This window comes from Rhincodon typus, chromosome 17 (genome assembly GCF_021869965.1).
Source record: "Rhincodon typus isolate 14 chromosome 17, sRhiTyp1.1, whole genome shotgun sequence".
NCBI classification, from domain to species: Eukaryota; Metazoa; Chordata; class Chondrichthyes; order Orectolobiformes; family Rhincodontidae; genus Rhincodon; species Rhincodon typus.
Window position 1 is genome coordinate 250,839 of NC_063348.1, and position 18,325 is coordinate 269,163.

The 18,325-nt window shown below is 45.8% G+C and overlaps 1 protein-coding gene across 8 annotated transcripts in view; it reads right to left on the minus strand.

The window, feature by feature from the left end:
• The window catches only part of celf1 (cugbp, Elav-like family member 1), a 91,297-nt gene that overhangs the window by 28,945 nt on the left and 44,027 nt on the right, over positions 1-18,325 (minus strand). For all 8 annotated transcript variants that reach the window (XM_048606944.1, XM_048606942.1, XM_048606937.1 and 5 more), the window contains 2 exons: positions 2,698-2,777; positions 1,574-1,735 (listed from right to left, as the gene is read on the minus strand). In XM_048606944.1, coding sequence (XP_048462901.1) covers positions 1,574-1,735; positions 2,698-2,777 — 242 coding nt within the window. The remainder of the gene's footprint in view (positions 1-1,573; positions 1,736-2,697; positions 2,778-18,325) is intronic.

The following is an 18,325-nucleotide window of genomic DNA, read 5'->3' on the forward strand; positions in this document are numbered from 1 at the left end:
AGAGAGAGAGAGAGAGAGAGACAGAGCGCGCCAGAGAGAGAGAGACACAGACAGACAGAGCGCGCCAGGGAGAGAGAGAGAGAGAGACAGAGCGCGCCAGAGAGAGACAGAGCGCGCCAGAGATAGAGAGACAGAGCGCGCCAGAGAGAGAGAGAGCGCGCGAGAGACAGAGCGCACATGTGTGACAGAGAGAGAGGCAGAGGCAGAGCACGCAAGAGAGAGAGAGAGACAGAGTGTGCAAGAAAAAGAGAGATGGAGCAAGAGAGACAAAGGGAAGACAGGAAAATGTCAGTAATGACAGAATGGAGAAAGGAAGAGCACAAGGGCGAGAGTTATTTTAATTCCTCTATTAAATGTGCGCATCACCGGCAACAGCAGCAATTGGTGACTCTGCACTTCATGACATGCTACGTTAAACACAATTCAGATGCTGGTGAAGAGTCAACACATCGCTGAGGGCCTCGAGTCCCATAGACACCAGACCAAGGAAGGACACCAAGTGAGGATGACGGATGTCCTTCCTTGGTAGTTGCTGGACAGGTGGATGGGTTCTTACATCAGACTGTGCACATGGTAAGGTGCGGGGGCAGTGCTCGGAGGTGAGGGCATGAGCACGAGCACAGCAGATGTGAGATGTGTGCAGAGGGCAACGGTAGAAGGAGAACATAAGATGAGATGGAGGATGCGTTAAATGTGGAGCATGGAGATTGAGCATACGATGCAGCTAGCAGTGCTGGAAAGCCAGGAGGCAGTGAATCCGTGGGGTGGGGGGTGGGGGGGGCGCGGTGAAGACAGTCGCAGGGAAACGGCGGGATCGTCGCAGGGAGATGATGGAGGGATCGTCACAGGGAGATAGCGGGATCGTCACGGGGAGATGACAGAACGTTGCGAGGAGACGGTGGGATTGTCGCGGGGAGATGATGGATCATCGCGAGGAGACGGCGGGATCGTCGCGGGGAGATGATGGATCGTCATGGGGGAATATTGACATGAGCAAGGGATTAGGGATTATTGCAGGGAGCGAGAACAAATTACAGCGATTATTAAGAGGAGTGATAAAGGAATCACAGGGGATTACTGTAGGGAGCAAGGCGGGACCATGGGGTATTATTGAGAGGAACAAGGACAGATCGCAGAGGACGATTGAAAGGAGCAAGGAGGAATTGGGGATTATTGTAAAGGATCATGGGTTATTGCAGGGAGTAAGGATCATGAGGGATTATTGAGTGCAGCGATGCGGAATCACAGGAGATTATTGCAGACAGTGAGGGCAGGTGACAGGGGTTTATTGAGAGGAGTGGGAAGGGATCGCTGGGGATTATTGCAGAGAGTAAGGTGGGGTCACAGAAGGTGTCACGGCAGGTTATGGAGACAGGATGCAGGTGAGCAGACTGACATGGGGGTGGAAGAGATGTGAACACATACAATGAACAGACATTAACAACAGTGGCAAACATTTCCATCTCCAGATCGGCGTAACAGCTGAAGTGTTTGTTACATCTCCTTGTCAATGTGAAAATGACATGGGGAGCATCAACACACTGTGGCCTCCAGCCCTTCTGTCAATACTCACTGCTAGATACTGAGGTCCCAGTGTGTTGAGTCCAGCCAAGTTGCCCCACATGGTGGCTGCATTAAGCTGCTGCATCTGCTGTTGGAGTTGCTGAGCCATACGCTTCTGTTCCTTGTCCTTCTGGGTGTCAGCAAACTTCACAACAATCGGTGAAGAACAACCCTGTGTAGGAGAAAGCAGTAAAAGCAGGTGATATAAAAGACAGGGGAGACGAGGAGGATGGGAAGAGAGGGCAGCGTAAGCAAGGGGATGGGACAGAGAGGTGGAGGGGGTGGAAAGGGGAGAAGGGGGGGGCAGGGGGGGGGGGGGGGGGGGGGGGTGGGCACGCGAGAATGACAGAACCCGAGGGCTCTCTGCAAGAGTGCACAAAAGAGCAAGAGACTGTGAGAGCGTGAGACAGCGCATCAGTTAGTGCACAGCTGGGTGAGAGAATCACAACCAGCAAAGTCATCAGTGAGAGAAGGAGAGCAAGCCAGTGAGTAAGAAATAGACAGGGGAGCGAGGCCAGAGACAGTGACGGAGCAAGAGGCACAGCCAGAGCCAGAGCCAGCAATCGAAGGGGTGGGTGAGTGATCATAGAAATCCTACAGTGTGGGAGCAGGCCACTCGGCCAATTCACCCTCTCCAAACGGCATCCCGCCCAGACCCACACCACTAACCTATCCCTGTAACCCTGCATCTTTCATGGCTCATCAACCAAGCCTGCACAACTTTGGACCATAGGACAAAACTGGAGCACGCAGAGGAAACCCGAGCAGACACGAAGGGCATACAAGCTCCACACAGACAGTTACCCGAGGCTGGAATCAAACACAAGTCACTGGCACTATCAGGCAGCAGTGTTAACCACTGAGCTACCGTGCTGCCTCATGAGAGAGCGGGAAGAGTGCGTGGGGACTGGGCGAGGTCGCGCCAGCGAGCACAGGGACCGGGCGAGGTTGCGCCAGTGAATGCAGGAGTGCGTGAGCATGGATACCAGGTAAGTACTTAACAGGAGATGACTACAGGACTATCTTGAGCAGGCAGTGGATTGAGATGAGCTTGTATAAATTGCAGCATTGGAATGTGGAAGCGAATAACTTGTGAGCTTCTTTGTAAGACTTGGATTGTTGGACAGGACTCACCTCCATCGTCTGTGACTGGTGCATGGTCTTGATTGCATTCTGGGCCATGGAGCGGGTGGCGAATGTAATAAATGCACAGCCTGCAGAGAGAGGGCAAATCGTCAGGGACAATAATCCCAAAACCAACAGCACATGAGCTTCAATATATACATAGGGGCAACCCAAGGGAACCGGGTACAAGGTCAACCCAAAAGGCAGGGAGTTGAGATAGAAGAGAAGACAGATGAACAACAATAGCAGGTATTTAAAATAGAGAAAAGATATGTCCCAATGGAGGAAAGAGGTGGAAAGTTGTTAAACCAACCCCACAGTACAATGTGGCAAAGATAATGGTAAAACAAAGGATTATAGAATTTTTAAAACCGGCAAGTAGTCATACAGCATGGAAAGAGCGCCTTCGGTCCAACTCGTCCATGCCAACTGAGTTTCCAAAACTAAATTAGTCTCATTTGCCTGCACCTGGCCCATATCCTTCTAAACCTTTCCTGTTCATGTACCTATCCAAATGTCTCTTAAATGTTGCAACTGTACCTGCATCTACCACTTCCTCTAGCAGTTCATTCCATATACAAACCACCGTCTGTGTGAAAGAGTTGCTCATCAAGTTCTTTTTAAATTTTTCTCCTCTGACCTTAAAATTATGCCCTCTAGTTTTGAAATCCCCAACCCTAGGGAAAAGACCTTTGCTATTCACCTTAGTCACACCCCTCATAATTTTATAAACCTCTATTAGGTCACCTCTCAAGCTCCTACACTCCAGTGAGAAAAGTCCTGACTTATCCAGCCTATTCTTATAATTCAAAATCTCCAATCCCCTCCAGACTGATCTCAAAACGGTGTGACCTTGGTCTCGCCACACCCTCTGCAACTGAATCCTCAGCTCTCTGACACATAGGCCGCAATCAGTGAGGACAGGTAACTGCACTTCCTCCACAATAACACTCAACACTGGAGCCCCCCCAAGATGTGTCCTCAGCCCCCTACTGTACTCCCTGTACATCTATGACTGTGTTGCCAAATTCCAAACAAACGCCATCTACAGGTGGCTGATGACCATAGTGGGACAGATATCTAACAGTGACGAGTCAAAATACAGAAGGAAGAGAGGGGTCTTGGTGACGTGGTGCAATATAAACAATCTGTCTCTCAACGTCAGCAAAACTAAAGAACTGATCATCGAGTACAGAAAGAAGGGAGGAGAACACATCCCCATCTACATCAACGGAACTGAGGGTGAGAGAGTGAAGAGCATCAAGTTCCTCAGAGTGATGATAACCAACAACCTATCCTGGACTTCCCACGTAAATGTGACAGTCAAGAAGGCACGACAATGCCTCTTCTTCCTCAGGCGGCTCAGGAAATTTGGCATGTCCATAAGGACCCTCACCAACTTCTACAGATGCACCATTGAAAGCATGCTGTTCGGGTGCATAACGGCCTGGTACGGCAACTGCTCTGCCCAGGACCATAAGAAGCTACAGAAGGTTGTGTGCACAGCCCAGACCATCACAGAAGCCAACCTCCCATCCATGGACTCTATTTACATGGCTTGCTGCCACGGAAAGGCGATCAACATCATTAAAGACCCATCGCACCCTGGTAATGACCTCCTACAAACTCTTCCGTCAGGCAGAAGATACAGAAGCCTGTACACACGCACCAGCAGGTTCACGAACAGCTTCTTCCCGACTGTTATCAGACTGTTGAATGGACTCTAGCCTCAAATAATGTAACCTGCAATGTAACCTGTATGCCTCTAAGTCTTTTTGATCTGTACATCCTTTGCTTGCTGTGATCTGCCTGTACCGCTCACAAATAAAGCATTTCACTGTATTTCCATACACGTGACAATAAAAATCAATCATCCTAGCAAAGTCAATACAGTGTGGAGCCGGAGGAACTCAGGAGATCAGGCAGCATCAGAGAAGCAGAGGAGCATGAGTCCTGATGAAGGACGTAAGCCCAAAACATTGACTTTCCTGCTCCTCTGTTGCTGCCTGACCTGCTGTGTTCCTCCAGTTCCACACTGTATTGACACTGACTCCAGCATCTGCAGTTCCTGCTGTCTCCGAACATCCTGTGAATCTTTTCTGTACCCTCTCCACTTTAATAATATCCTTTCAACAGCAAGGCAACCAGAACTGTACGAAGTACTCCAAAAGTGGCCTCACCAACATCCTCAAAGTAATACTGAAACAGACAATAAGATGTTCCCTAAAAGAATATGGCTGGGGAAATAATTATGGCAAACCAGGGAAGGGCAGAGGAATTGAATGAATATTTCGCATCAGTCTTTATGGTAGAGGACATCAATTGGACAAGAACAAAGAATACAAAGAACAGTGCAACACAGGAACAGACCCTTCAGCACAAGACAACTGTGCTGACACAAGGCATTTCTAAACTAAAAGCCTTGTGCCTCTACATGGTCCATATCCTTCTGTTCTCTGCCTGCTCATGTGTCAATCAAGGTGCCACTTAAATGTTGCTATTGTACCTGCCTCACCACCTCCTCTGGCAACACATTCCAGGCACTTACCACCCTCTATGTAAAAATCTTGCCTCTTACATCTCTTTCAAACTTAGCCCCTTTTACCTTAAAACGATGTCCCCTAGTAACTGACATGTGTACCTTGGGAAAAAGACCGATTATCCATTCTATCCATGCCTCTCCTAAATTCATAGAATTTTATCAGGTTGCCCCTCATCTTTCAATGTTTAAGTGCAATCAAACCAAGTTTGTCCAATCTCTTCTCATAGCCTCTAAACCAGGCATCATCCTGGTAAACTGTTCCTGTATGCTCTCCAAAGTCTCCACAGCCTTCTGTTAGTGTGGCAAACAGAATTGTATATAACATTTCAAACACGGCCTTACTAAAGTTCCGTACTGCTGCAAAATGACTTGCCAATTTTTATACTCTATGCACCAACTGATGAAGGCAAGCATGCCATATGCCTTCTTGGCACCTTGTCCACGTGTGTTGCTACTTTTCAGGTAACTGTGAACCTGTATGCCTAGATCCCTCTGTATATTGATGCTAAGGTTCTGCCGTTTACTATATACTTCCCTCCCGCAATAGTCCTTCCAAAAATGCATCACTTCACATTCATCTGGCTTAAACACTATCTGCCATTTTTCCACCTAGTCTCCAATCTATCTATATCTTGCTATATTCTATGGAAATCGTCCTCACTATTTGCAGCTCTCCAATCTTTGCGTTGTCTGCAAACTTACTACTCAAGCCACCTGATTCTCCTCCAAATCAACAGGGGTCCTAAAACTGACCCCTGTGGAACACACTGGTCACAGATCTCAGTCAGAAAAACACCCTCCCAACACTACTCTCTCTCTTATCACTAAGCTAGTGCTGTATCCATCATACCAGCTCACTGTAGGTCCCGTGTGACTTCTTTTGTGTGATACACGTTTTGTATCAGCCTGCCACAAGGGACCCATCAAAGGCCTTGCTAAAGTCCATACAATGTCTACTGCCCTGATCTCATCAATTATCTTTGTCATTTCTTCAAAAAAAACTCCAAGTTACTGAGACACAAACTTTCCTGCACAAAGCCATGCTGCCTATCACTAATAAGTCCATACTGTCCCAAATGTGAATAAATCTTAGCCTTAAGAACCTCCGCCGATAATTACCCTACCACGGATACAAGGCTCATCAACTTGTAATTTTCCAGATTATCACTGTTGTCCTTCTTAAATAAAGGATCAACAGCGGCTATTCTCTAGTCCTATGGGACCTTTCCTGTAACACAAATACACACTCCCATTACCACCCCACTAGGATTCCGAAGGGACCGTTTCCTCTGGGACACACTTCCTTCACTTCAAACACTTCCCTACATCCCCATGGTACCTTCCCAAGCATTTGCGAGTGATGTAACATCTGCACATTTACTTCCTTCCTCTTCACTATTCAAGGCCCCAGACATACCTTCCAGGCGAAGCAGTGATTTACCTGTATTTCAATCAATCCAGTACACTGTATTCGCTGCTCACAATGTGGTCTCCTCTACAGTGTGGAGACAAAACACAGACTGGGTGACTGCTTTATGGGACATTATGTTTTATCCATAAAAATGACACTGAGCTTCCAGTTGCCAGCCACTTCAACATACCACTATGCTCCCTGGCCAACATCTCTGTCTCAGGCTTGTTACAGTGCTCTGGCAAGGCTCAGCGCAATCTGGGAGAATGGTATCCCATTTTACACTTAGGGACCCTGATGCCTTCAGGATTCAAATATTAATTTTAGAATCTGACAGGTTCTTGGTTGGTAAGGGGATCAAGGGTTTCAAGCAGAAGGCAGGAGAATAGGCTTGAGAGAGATATGTCATGATCAAATGGAGTAGCAGACTCGATGAACCAAATGGCTTAATTCTGCTCCTATATCTTATGGACTACAGATGCTGTCATTTTTGTTTAAGATTCTTAGTGGATTTGAAAGAGCAGATGCACAGAGGTTGTTATCCTTTGTGGGAGAGCTGAGGAGCAGAGAGCAGAATTTGGACGAAGGGGTTGTCCAGTTACGACAGAGGACGATTTCCTCCTGTCAGAAAGTAGAGAGTCTGTGGAATTCTTAACCACAAAGGGCTGTTGAGGCTGGGACATTAATTACATTCAAGGCTGAGATGGTCAGATTTTAAGCAGTAAGGGAGCCGAAAATGGGAAAAAGGCAGGCAAATGGAGTTGTGGATGATTAAATGAGCCACTATTGCACTAAATGACAGGGCAAACTCGATGAGATAAACAGCTTCCTTCTCCTCCTACATCTTACAATCTTTAATGACCCACGGATAGAGAGTGTGCAGGGACATGAGTTTCCAGAGCTAAGAAGACCAAAAAAAAAAGGGTTTAGATTAGTGGATTTATTTCATAACCCATTCATACCCTTGGTGCTCGAACATGACGACCCTGGCAATCAGCTGCTCCCTGGATCTAGAATATCTAATGGTGAAGTGCCACCCCTACTACCTGCCAGGGGAACTTATTTCTGCTGTCCTGACTAGCTTATATCCCACCCCACGTGGAAGTGAAGAGTGCACTTGATGAAATACACACTGCCACAAATAGCCTTGAGACGGAATACCCTGAAGCCTTGTTCATCGTAGCCAGTGACTTTAACCAGGCCAACCTCAAGACTGTGCTATCAAGATACTATCAACACGTCTCCTGTTCCACCCGAGGCCCAAACACACATGACCATTGCTACACAATCATCAAAGATGTCTACTGTTCCATCCCCTGCGCACATTTTGGTGAATCAGACCATAACGCTGTGCTCCTTCTCCCTGCTTACAAGCAGCAACTAGAGTTCAGAAAATCGTACAATGCTGATCAGAGGTAAAGGATGTGTAACTGCTTGGAATGCGTGGACTAGTCCATATTCAAGAACTCAGCAGCCAACCTAAATGTGAATGTCACCAATGTCACAGACTTCTTCAGTAAGTGTGTAGAGGACTGCATGCCAAAGAAGTTAATCCAAGTGTTCCCTAAACAGAAACCATAGATGAACTGGAAGATCCACTCCTTACTGAAGTCCAGGTCTGAGACATTCAATCAGGTGACCCTGAACTATACAGGAGGTCGAGGTACAATCTTCACAAAGCCATCAGGGACACCAAGAGGCAATATCAGACTGAACTAGAATCCCAGACTAACCACCCAAACACATATTGACTGTAGTAAGGCTTACATAATATAACTGGCCGCAAAGCAAAGTCGAGTAGAATTGCTGACAATTGCTGCATCTCTCCGCTCACTTTAAAATAGAAGGTCAGTGAAATGATGTCACCTGTACAGACAGTCTCAGGTGCACCTGTACCCATAGTCACTGCCGCAGACATCTGATCTGCCTTCCCGAGAGTGCACCTATGGAAAGCGACTGGCCCAGATGGAGTCCCCGGCCGTGCACTCGGATCATGCACAGACCAGTTGGTAGAAGACATCTTTAACCTCTCCTTACTCCAATGTGATGCTCCGAGCTGCTTCAGGAAGACTACCATCAACCCAGTGCCAAAGAAAAATCAGGCAGTGTGCCTTAATGACTCCTGCTCAGTGGCTCTGACATCTATCATTATGAAGTGCTTCAAGAGGTTAGCAATGGCACACATCAAATCCAGCCTCCCAGACTGCCTTGATCCACTGCAATTTGTCTACCGTCTCAATAGATCCACACAGGTCACCATCACCCTGGCCCTACACTCATTCTTGGAACGTCTGGATAACAAAGATACCTACACCAGACTGCTATTTATTTGTCTTTAGCTCTGCCTTCAACACAATAATTCCAACTAAATAATCTCTAAGTTCTGAGACCTAAGACTCTGCTGCCCTCTCTGCAACGAGATCCTCAATTTCCTGATCTGCAGACGGCAATCAGTAAGGACAGGTAACAACTCCTCCACAATAATCCTTAACACCAGTGCCCCACAAGACTGCATACTCAGCCCCTTATTATACTTGCTACATACTCATGATTGTGTGACCAAATTCAACTCTAACTTCATTTTCAAATTTGCTAACGACATCATTATAGTGGGTCAGATCTCAAAAACCGACAAGACAGAGTACAGGAAAGAGATAGAGACGTTAGTGGCACTATGTAAAGGCAACAATCTCTCCCTCAATATCAGCAAAACAAAGAAGCTAGTCACTGACTTCAGGAAGCAGAGTGGAGTCCACCCTCCTGTCTGTGTCAATGGTGTTGAGGTGGAGATGGTCAAGAGCTTCAAATTCCTAGGAGTAAATATCACCAATATGTCCTGGTCCATCCACATCAACGCAAAAAAGCGCACCAATGCTGCCAACTCATCAGAAGGCTAAGGAAATCCGGCATGACCACAATGACTGCTAACAATTTTTATAAATGCACCATAGAAGGTCATCACAGCTTGATATGGCAACTGCTCTGCCCAAAACCAGAAGAAATTACAGAGAGTTGTGAACACAGCCCCAGTCCATCATGAAAACCAGCCTCCCTTCCACTGACTCCATCAATACTTCCCGCTGCCTTGGGATAGCAGCCAACATAATCAAAGCCTCTCCCACCCCAGTTGTACTTGCTTCCACCCTCTTCCATCAGGCAGGAAATACAAAATTTTGAAAACATGCACCAACAGATTCAAGAACAGCTTCCTCCCTGCTGTTATCAGGATTATGAATGGACTTGTCAAATATTAGAGCTGAGTTTTCTCTGCACCTTCCCTGTAGCTGTAACATTATATTCTGCATTCTATTAACCTAATGTACTTATGAAAGGCACAATTTGTCTAAATACTCTGCAAAACAATACTTTTCACTGTATCTCAGTACACAACAATAATAAATTAAATCAAAAGAATTTTTTTTGTATCAAATGTGGGTAATCTGGGAAGATTTTTGTGCACAGCCAGATCCCACATAGGACAGCAGAGAAAATGTTTTTAAATGATGTTGAATGAGTAGTAAACAATGATCAAAACACGATTCCTCTTCAAAATGGGATTTTTTTTAACGCCTAACCTCACCTCACACAGTTGCAACAGGTAATCAGAAGGCTGATGGAATGCAGGCCCTTATTTTAAGCAGTAGGAGAGTGGGGAAGTCATACTGCAACGGCTTTTACTGTTAAGAAGAAATGGAGGCTAGAGAACTCTGGGAAATAAATATTGGTGTTTTGAAAACAGTTCACATTACAGAAAAGGAAGTGCTGGCGGTTTTAGAAAACAATGGTAGATAAATCTCCAGGACCTGATCATTTGTATCCGAGGACACTGTGGGAAGTTAGGGAGGAAATGCAGGGCCCCTTGCAGAAATATTTATATCATCTACAAACACAGGTGAAGTTGTTGGACGTGATTCTGAAAGATACGATTTATATGCATTTGAAGAGGCGAGGATGGATTAAGGACAGTCAGTATGGTTTTTGAGAGACTCGATTTTCCTCACACAAGTTGACTGAGTTTTTTTAATGATGTAACCAAAAAGACTGATGAAGCTGGCAGATGTTGTTTACTTAGATGTTAGTAAAGCCCTTGACAAGGTTCCACATGGTAGACTAATTAGTAAAGTTAGATCACATGGGATTCAGGATGAGGTTGCCAATTGGATACAAAATTGGCTTTATGGTAGGAAATAGAGGGTGGTGGTGGTGGAGGGTTGTTTCTTGGACTGGGACCAGCAGTGTTCCACAGGGATCGGTACTGGTCCACTTTTGCTTGTCATTTATACAAATAATTTGGATGAGAATACAGGAGGCACAGTTAGAAAGTTTGCAGTACATGACATCAAAATTGCCAGTAAAGTAGACAGTGCAGAAGGTTATCTAAAATTACAAAGAGATGCTGATCAATTGGGTCAATGGGCTGTGGAGTGGTAGAGGAGCTTAATTTTGATAAATATAAGGTATTGTGTTTTGGTAATACAAACAAGGACAGGAATGATACAATTAACGCTAGGGCCCTGGATAGTGTTGTAGAACAGAGACACCCAGAGGTTCAGGTACATAATTCTTTGGAATTTGATTCAAAGGTAGATAGGATGGTTAAGAAGGCATTTAGCATGCTTGCCTTCATTGCTCAGATCTTCGAGTATAGGAGTTGGGATGTCAAGTTGAGGTTGTACAGGATGTTGTAAAGCATCTTCTGGAGTACTGCGTCCAGTTCTGGTCAGCCTGTATATAGGATTGATATTATTAAACTGGAGAGGCATCAGAAAAGTTTTACCAGGATGTTGCCAGGAATGGAGGGTTTGAGTTATAAAAATAGACTGGAAAGGCTATATTTTTACGGGAGAGTAGGAGGTTGAGGGGTGCCCAAATTGAGACTTATAAAATCATGAGGGGTAGAACAAAGAACAAAGAAAATTACAGCACAGGAACAGGCCCTTCAGCCCTCCAAGCCTGCACCGATCCAGATCCTCTATCTAAACCTGTCGCCTATTTTCCAAGGATCTGTATCCCTCTGCTCCCTGCCCATTCATATATCTGTCTAGATACATCCTAAGTGACGCTATTGTGCCCACCTCCACTGGCAACACGTTCCAGGCACCCACCACCCTCTGCATACAGAACTTTCGACACATATCTCCCTTAAACTTTTCCCCTCTCACCTTGCAATCGTGACCCCCAGTAATTGAGTTTCCCACTCTGGGTAAAAGCTTCTTGCTATCCACCCTGTCTATACCTCTCATGATTTTGTAGATCTCAATCAGGTCCCCCCTCAACCTCTGTCTTTCTAATGTAAATAATCCTAATCTACTCAACCTCTCTTCATAGCTAGCACCCTCCATACCAGGCAACATCCTGGTGAACCTCCTCTGCACCATCTCCAAAGCATCCACATCCTTTCGGTAATGTGGCAACCAGAACTGTACGCAGTATTCCAAATGTGGTCGAACCAAAGTCCTATGTAACTGCAACATGACCTGCCAACTCTTGTACTCAATACCCCATCCAATGAATGAAAGCATGCCGTATGCCTTCTTGACCACTCTATCCACCTGCGTTGCCACCTTCAGGGTACAATGGACCTGAACACCCAGATCTCTCTGTGCATCAATTTTCCCCAGGGCTTTTCCATTTACCCTATAGTTCGCTCTTGAATTGGATCTTTCAAAATGCATCACCTCGCATTTGCCTGCATTGAACTCCATCTGCCATTTCTCCGCCCAACTCTCCAATCTATCTATATTCTACTGCATTTTCCAACAGTCCCCTCCACTATCTGCTACTCCACCAATCTTAGGGTCATCTGCAAACTTGCTAATCAGACCATCTATACCTTCCTCCAGATTATTAATGTATATCACAAACAACAGTGGTCCCAACACGGATCCCTGTGGAACACCACCGGTCACAGTTCTCCATTTTGAGAAGCTCCCTTCCACTATAACACTCTGTCTCCTGTTGCCCAGCCAGTTCTCTATCCATCTAGCTAGTACACCCTGGACCCCATGCGACTTCACTTTCTCCATCAGCCTACCATGGGGAACCTTATCAAACGCCTTACTGAAGTCCATGTATATGACATCTACAGCCCTTCCCTCATCTATCAACTTTGTCACTTCCTCAAAGAATTCTATCAAGTTGGTAAGACATGACCTTCCTTGCACAAAACCATGCTGCCGATCACTAATAAGCCCATTTTCTTCCAAATGTAAATAGATCCTATCCCTCAGTATCTTCTCCAGCAGCTTCCCCACCACTGACGTCAGGCTCACCGGTCTATAATTACCTGGACTATCCTTGCTACCCTTCTTAAACAAGGGGACAACATTAGCAATTCTCCAGTCCTCCAGGACCTCACCCATGCTCAAGGATGCTGCAAAGATATCTGTTAAGGCCCCAGCTATTTCCTCTCTCGCTTCCCTCAGTAACCTGGGATAGATCTCATCTGGACCTGGGGACTTGTCCACTCTAATGCCTTTTAGAACACCCAACACTTCCCCCCTCCTTATGCCGACTTGACCTAGAGTAATCAAATATCTATCCCTAATCTCAACATCCGTCATGTCCCTCTCCTCGGTGAATACTGACGCAAAGTACTCATTAAAAATCTCACTCATTTTCTCTGACTCCTCGCATAACTTCCCTCTTTTGTCCCTGAGTGGGCCAACCCTTTCTCTAGTGACCCTCTTGCTCCTCATGTACGAATAAAAGGCTTTGGGATTTTCCTTAACCCTGTTTGCTAAAGATATTTCATGACCCCTTTTAGCCCTCTTAATTCCTCGTTTCAGATTGGTCCTACTTTCCCAATGTTCTTCCAAAGCTTTGTCTGTATTCAGTCGCCTAGACCTTATGTATGCTTCCTTTTTCCTCTTTGCTAGTCTCACAATTTCACCTGTCATCCATGTTTCCCTAATCTTGCCCTTTCTATCCCTCATTTTCACAGGGACGACATGTCTGCCCTGCACCCAAATCAACCCCTCTTTAAAAGCCTCCCACATATCAAATATGGATTTACCCTCAAACAGCTGCTCCCAATCCACATTCCCCAGCTCCTGTCAAATCTTGCGAGAGTTGGCCTTCCCCCGGTTTAGCACTCTTCCTTTAGGACCACTCTCGTCTTTGTCCATGAGTATTCTAAAACTTACAGAATTGTGATCACTATTCCCAAAGTAATCCCCTACTGAAACTTCAACCACCTGGCCAGGCTCATTCCCCAACACCAGGTCCAGTATGGCCCCTTCCCGAGTTGGACTATTTACATACTGCTCCATAAAACCCTCCTGGATGCTCCTTACAAATTCTGCTCCATCTAAACCCCTAACACTAAGTGAATCCCAGTTAATGTTGGGAAAGTTAAAGTCTCCCATCACTACCACCTTGTTGCTCCTACATCTTTCCATAATCTGTCTACGTATTTGTACCTCTTTCTCACGCTCGCTGTTGGGAGGCCTGTAGTACAGCCCCAGCATTGTTACTGCACCCTTCCTATTTCTGAACTCTGCCCATATTGCGTCATTGCTCGAGTCCTCCACAGTGCCCTCCTTCAGCACAGCTGTGATATCCTCTTTGACCAGTAATGCAACTCCTCCACCCTTTTTACCTCCACGTCTATCCTGCCTGAAGCATCTATATCCTGGGATATTTAGCTGCCAATCTTGCCCTTCCCTCAACCAAGTCTCAGTAACAGCAATAACACCATACTCTCAGGTACTAATCCAAGCCCTAAGTTCATCTGCCTTACCTGCTACACTTCTCACATTAAAACAAATGCACCTCCGATCACCTGTCCCTTTGCGTTCATCATCTGCTCTCTGCCTACCCTTCCCCTTAGTCACACTGACTTCATTATCTAGTTCCTTACAGGCTTCAGTTACTACCTCCTTCCTGGCCACTAACCTCGTCATTTGGTTCCCATCCCCCTGCTACATTAGTTTAAACCCTCCCCAACAGCATTAGCAAAAGCACTCCCTGGGACATTGGTTCCAGTCCTGCCCAGGTGTAGACCGTCCGATTTGTAATAGTCCCACCTCCCCCAGAACCGGTCCCAATGTCCCAAAAATCTGAACCCCTCCCTCCTGCACCATCTCTCAAGCCACTCACTTATCCTGCCTATTCTTTCATTTCTACTCTGACTAGCACGTGGCACTGGTAGCAATCCTGAGATTACTACCTCTGAGGTCCTACTTTTTAACTTGGCTCCTAACTCCCTAAATTCTGCTTGTAGGACCTCATCCCGTTTATTACCTGTATCATTGGTGCCTATATGCACCACGACAGCTGGCTGTTCACCCTCCCCCTTCAGAATGTCCTGCAGTCGATCCAAGACATCCCTGATCCATGCACCTGGGAGGCAACATACCATTCAGGAGTCTCGTTTTCGACCATAGAACCACCTATCTACTCCCCTTACAATCGAATCCCCTGTGACTATAGCCCTTCCACACAGCAGAACCAGCCACGGTGCCATGAACCTGGCTACTGCTGCCTTGTGAGCCATCTCTCCCAACAGTATCCAAAACGGTATACCTGTTTTGGAGAGAGATGACCGCAGGGGACACCTGCACTGCCTTCCTGCTTTTTCTCTGCCTTTTGGTCACCCATTCCCTTTCTCCCTCAGCAATCCTAATCTGCGGTGTGACCAATTTGCTAAACGTGCTATCCATGACTTCCTCAGCATTGCGGAAGCTCCAAAGTGAGTCCATCCGCAGCTCCAGAACCGTCATGCGGTCTAACAAGAGCTGCAGCTGGACACACTTCCTGCACGTTTCGGAGTCAGGGAATCAGCTGCGTCCCTGAGCTCCCACATTGAGCAAGAGGAGCTTAACACGGGTCTGGGATCTCCAGCCATTTTTACTCTTAAGCTTAGCTTAGTCCTACTATAATATCAAATAATAGATAAATGAAATGAAAATAATTTTACCAATCACTCTACTTACCAGCACACCATTAAAAAAAAATATCAGTTCACTCACCTTCCCAGAGCGCAATTTGACCGCTCCCACTCAACTCTGCTGCCGAAATGAAGAACTTACCTTCCCAGCAGCCCCCTGGTCCTCACTCTCACCGCTCCTACTGCTGCTGCAAAAATGGAAGCTGCTGATTCCACAAGGTAAGTCTTTTAAAATGAAAAGCTCACCTTCCCAGCAGTCCCCTCGCGCTCTCTCCCAACTCCCGCCGCTGAACAAATGAACAGACAAAGTCTGGGTATACTGATTAAATTACAAGGGTCTTTTCCCTAGGGTCGGGGAGTTCAAAACCATGGGGCATATTTTTAAGGTGAGAGGAGAAAGATTTAAGGAGGACCTGAGGGACTTTCTTTTGTTTTACACAGTGTGGTTCATTGTGGAATGAACTACCAGACGAAGTGCTGGATGCAGTTACAACATTTAAAAATTAGATAAGTTCATGAATAGGAAAGGCTTGGAGGGATTTGGGCCAAGAGAAGGCAGTTGGGACTACATTAATTTGGGAACATGGTTAGCACGGACTGGTTGGAGCGAAGGGTCTGTTTCCATGCTGTGAGACTCTATGACTCTAACTGTACACGGTGCTAGTGACACCACATCTGGAGTACTGAGAGCAGTTTTGGTCTCATTATTTAAGGAAAGATATAATTTCATTGGAGGCAGTTAACAGAAGGTTCACTAGGATGATCCTCTGTATGGAGGGGCTGCCTGATGAGCAAAGGCTAAACATGTTGGCACTACTCACATTGGAGTTTAAAAGAATGAGAGGTGATCTCATTGAAACATATCTGATTCTTAAGTGCCTTGACAGGGTAAATAATGAGAGCTTGTTTCCCCTCATGGAAGATTCTAGCACCAGAGGGCATAGTCTCAAAATAAAGGGGCTCCAATTTAAGGCTGAGATGAGGAGGAATTTGCTCTCTCACAGGGTTGAGAGTCTTTGGAACTATAGCAGAGAGAGCTGTGTGGCAGAGTCCTTATGTATATTTAATGCTGAGACAGATAAGTCTCCCACTGATCAAGAATCTAAGGGTTATAAGGAAAGGTCAAGATGACGATGTGAGTTGTGTCAGATCAGCCATGGTCCTTTTGAATGGCAGAAGCAGACTCAGAGAGCTGAAATGCCTATTGTCAGTCCATTTAAGCAACATCCCATAGACATTCCATCCATTACCTTAGCCACCTCTTCAAAAAATTCAATAAGTTTTGTCAGGCATGACCCACCTGTTGTGAATCAATGCTGGCTCTCACTAATTAACTGAAAATTTGAGTTGTTCAGTTACTCCCATATTTGTTCACAGACTCCAACAATTTCCCCAATATAGATGTATGTTAACTGCTTTACAATTGCCTGGTTTTCCTCTTTTACCCTTCTTAAAAAGCACAGACACAGAAAAACCTCTGCTGGTATCAGATCTGGGGACACTAATTTCAGGTTCTGGCCGGGACACAAGTGAAATGTGAGAACATGAATTGCTTGCAAACTACTTGCAACACTGCCCGTCATTGTAGTATCGTAGAGTCATAGAGCACAGAAAAGGCCCTTCGGCCCATCAAGTCTGCATCAAGCTACTAATCCCACTTTCAAGCTCCTGACCTTGAATGACATTTCAGGTGTTCTTCCACATACTTTATAAAGGTTGTGAGGTTACCTGCTTCAACTACTCTCCCAGGTACTGCATTCCAGAATCCCACCATCATCTGAACCGGCTGCCCTTCACCTTAAAATTATGTCCCCTTCAACTAAGGAGAACATCTGCTTCCTGTCTACCCTTCATAATCCCATACACCTCAGGTGTCCTCTCAGCCTTCACTGCTTGAAAGAAACAAACCCAAGCTGATTCAGCCTCTCTTCATAGCTGAAATGCTCCATCTTAGGCAACATCCTGGTGAATTTCCTTTACACCACTCCAACATAACTTCCCTGCTCTTATAAACTATGCCTCAAATGATAAAAGTAAGTGGCCTACATGCCTTAACTACCTCATTACCCTGTCCTCCCACCTTCAAGGATGTGTGGACAAGCACCCCAAAATTCCTCTATCCCTCTGAGCCTCCTGGTGTCCTGCCAGTCATTGGGTACTCCCTTGTCTTGTACTTACTTCCTAAGTGCATCAACTTACACTTACCAGGTTTAAATTCCATCTGCCATTGATTTCCCATCTGACCAAATTGTGTGTAGCTTCCTGCAACCTAAGACCTTCTTGCTCACTATTTACCTATTGAATCTTCGTGTCATCCGCAAGCTTATTAGCCCCCCCGACACTCTAATCAATGAAGGATGCAGCATTAATCCCTGTGGTACACCACAAGAGACCAGCCTCCAGTCACACAGACAACGTTCTACCACCACCTTCTGTCTCCTTTCACTAAGTCAATTTTAAATCCAATATGCCAAGTTACCCCGGATCCCACACGCTTTTACCTTCTTTATCTGTCTCATGTGACCTTGTCAAAGGCTTTGCTTTTGACAATCCACATAAACTGCACTCCTCCTCTTTGAAAAATTCAACCAAATTTGTTACATATGACCTCCATCTGACAAAACCCTGCTGACTATCCCTGATCAAACCTCGCCCCTCAAAATGGAGAATAATTCTCTCCTTCAGAATCTTCTCCGATAAATTCCTTACCACTGATGTCAGACTCACTGATCTGTACTTCCCTGGTTTATCTCTATCTGTAACATCCTTTTTTGAAAAGTGGAATCACATTAGC